This window comes from Egretta garzetta, unplaced genomic scaffold (assembly GCF_000687185.1).
Source record: "Egretta garzetta isolate BGI_Z169 unplaced genomic scaffold, ASM68718v1 scaffold1191, whole genome shotgun sequence".
NCBI classification, from domain to species: domain Eukaryota; kingdom Metazoa; phylum Chordata; class Aves; order Pelecaniformes; family Ardeidae; genus Egretta; species Egretta garzetta.
In genome coordinates this window covers 1-930 of record NW_009258507.1, presented here as the reverse complement: position 1 = coordinate 930, position 930 = coordinate 1, and the positions used below count along the sequence as shown (strand labels likewise).

Below are 930 nucleotides of genomic sequence, written 5' to 3'. Positions count from 1 at the left end.
GCCTTCCCGCCTCCAGTCCACGGCAGCCGGGGCTCTCTCTGTCCAGTCGGGGACGTAGAGCGTCTCGTTGCGACGCGGGCGGCCGCGGGGCACCTTCAAGCCCGTCATCATCCTCACCACCTCCTCACTGGTCTGGGGAAGGAGCCCGGGGTGGATGGGTGCAGCCCTGGGGCTGGTGGGCACCCAAGGGCGCTCAGGCCCCTCTTTCCCACCCCATTACTGTCCCGTCCCTCCCGTGACACTCACCATGTCCCCCAGGTGGTTCATGGCCAGCTCGAAGGTGTGGACGCCCAGCGCGTGCTCCAGGTTGTGGGTGTTGATGTACTTGAGGTTCTTCTCCCAGATCAGCCTCCGCGCCGCCTCGTCCGCCTGCACCGTGGGGTGAGAACGCGCTGGGGTCCTGCCCATGCCCCCCCCTCCCCACGCCCATGGGGACAGCCCAAGGACGCCATGGGGACATCAGCAGGGTGGTCCCCAGCTCCCGCGGGGCCCTGCCGTACCTCGCCGTTGTACTGCTTGCGGTAGGTTTTCTTCCATAGGTCCCACTGGGAGTCCAGCTCCCGCTCGGGGCGCAACTGGGCCACCACCGCGGGGACCAGCAGGGCCAGCAGCGCGGGCCACCACGTCCTGGGGGACGGGGACAGAGCTGAGCCTGGGAGGGCTGGATGGGGGACAGGACCCTGCGCCCACATCAGGCTACAGCATCCCACCCACGCGCTGGGCTGTAGGGGCCAGGACCCCGCGCCCACCCAACATCCAGGCCGCAGGGGACCCCGTGAGCCCCATTATTGAGCCGTGAGGGGCTGGGACCCCATTGTCCCCCCAGGACCAGGCCATGGGAACCAGCACCCCCTGCCCACCCTCTGGCTTTGAGCCAAGACCCCACGCACACCCCGCTTTGGGGCTGGGGGGGACCAGCACCCCCTGCCC

General features: G+C 69.4%; 1 protein-coding gene across 1 annotated transcript; it reads right to left on the bottom strand.

Moving 5' to 3' along the window:
• Positions 1-2: 2 nt before the first annotated feature.
• Positions 3-661, bottom strand: LOC104132598 (cathepsin K-like; the record flags this gene model as incomplete). The annotated part of the gene is made up of 3 exons (XM_009645908.2): positions 3-132; positions 247-369; positions 501-661. Coding segments are annotated over 3 exons (414 nt in total), but the record flags the coding sequence as incomplete, so codon positions are not given.
• Positions 662-930: the final 269 nt, after the last annotated feature.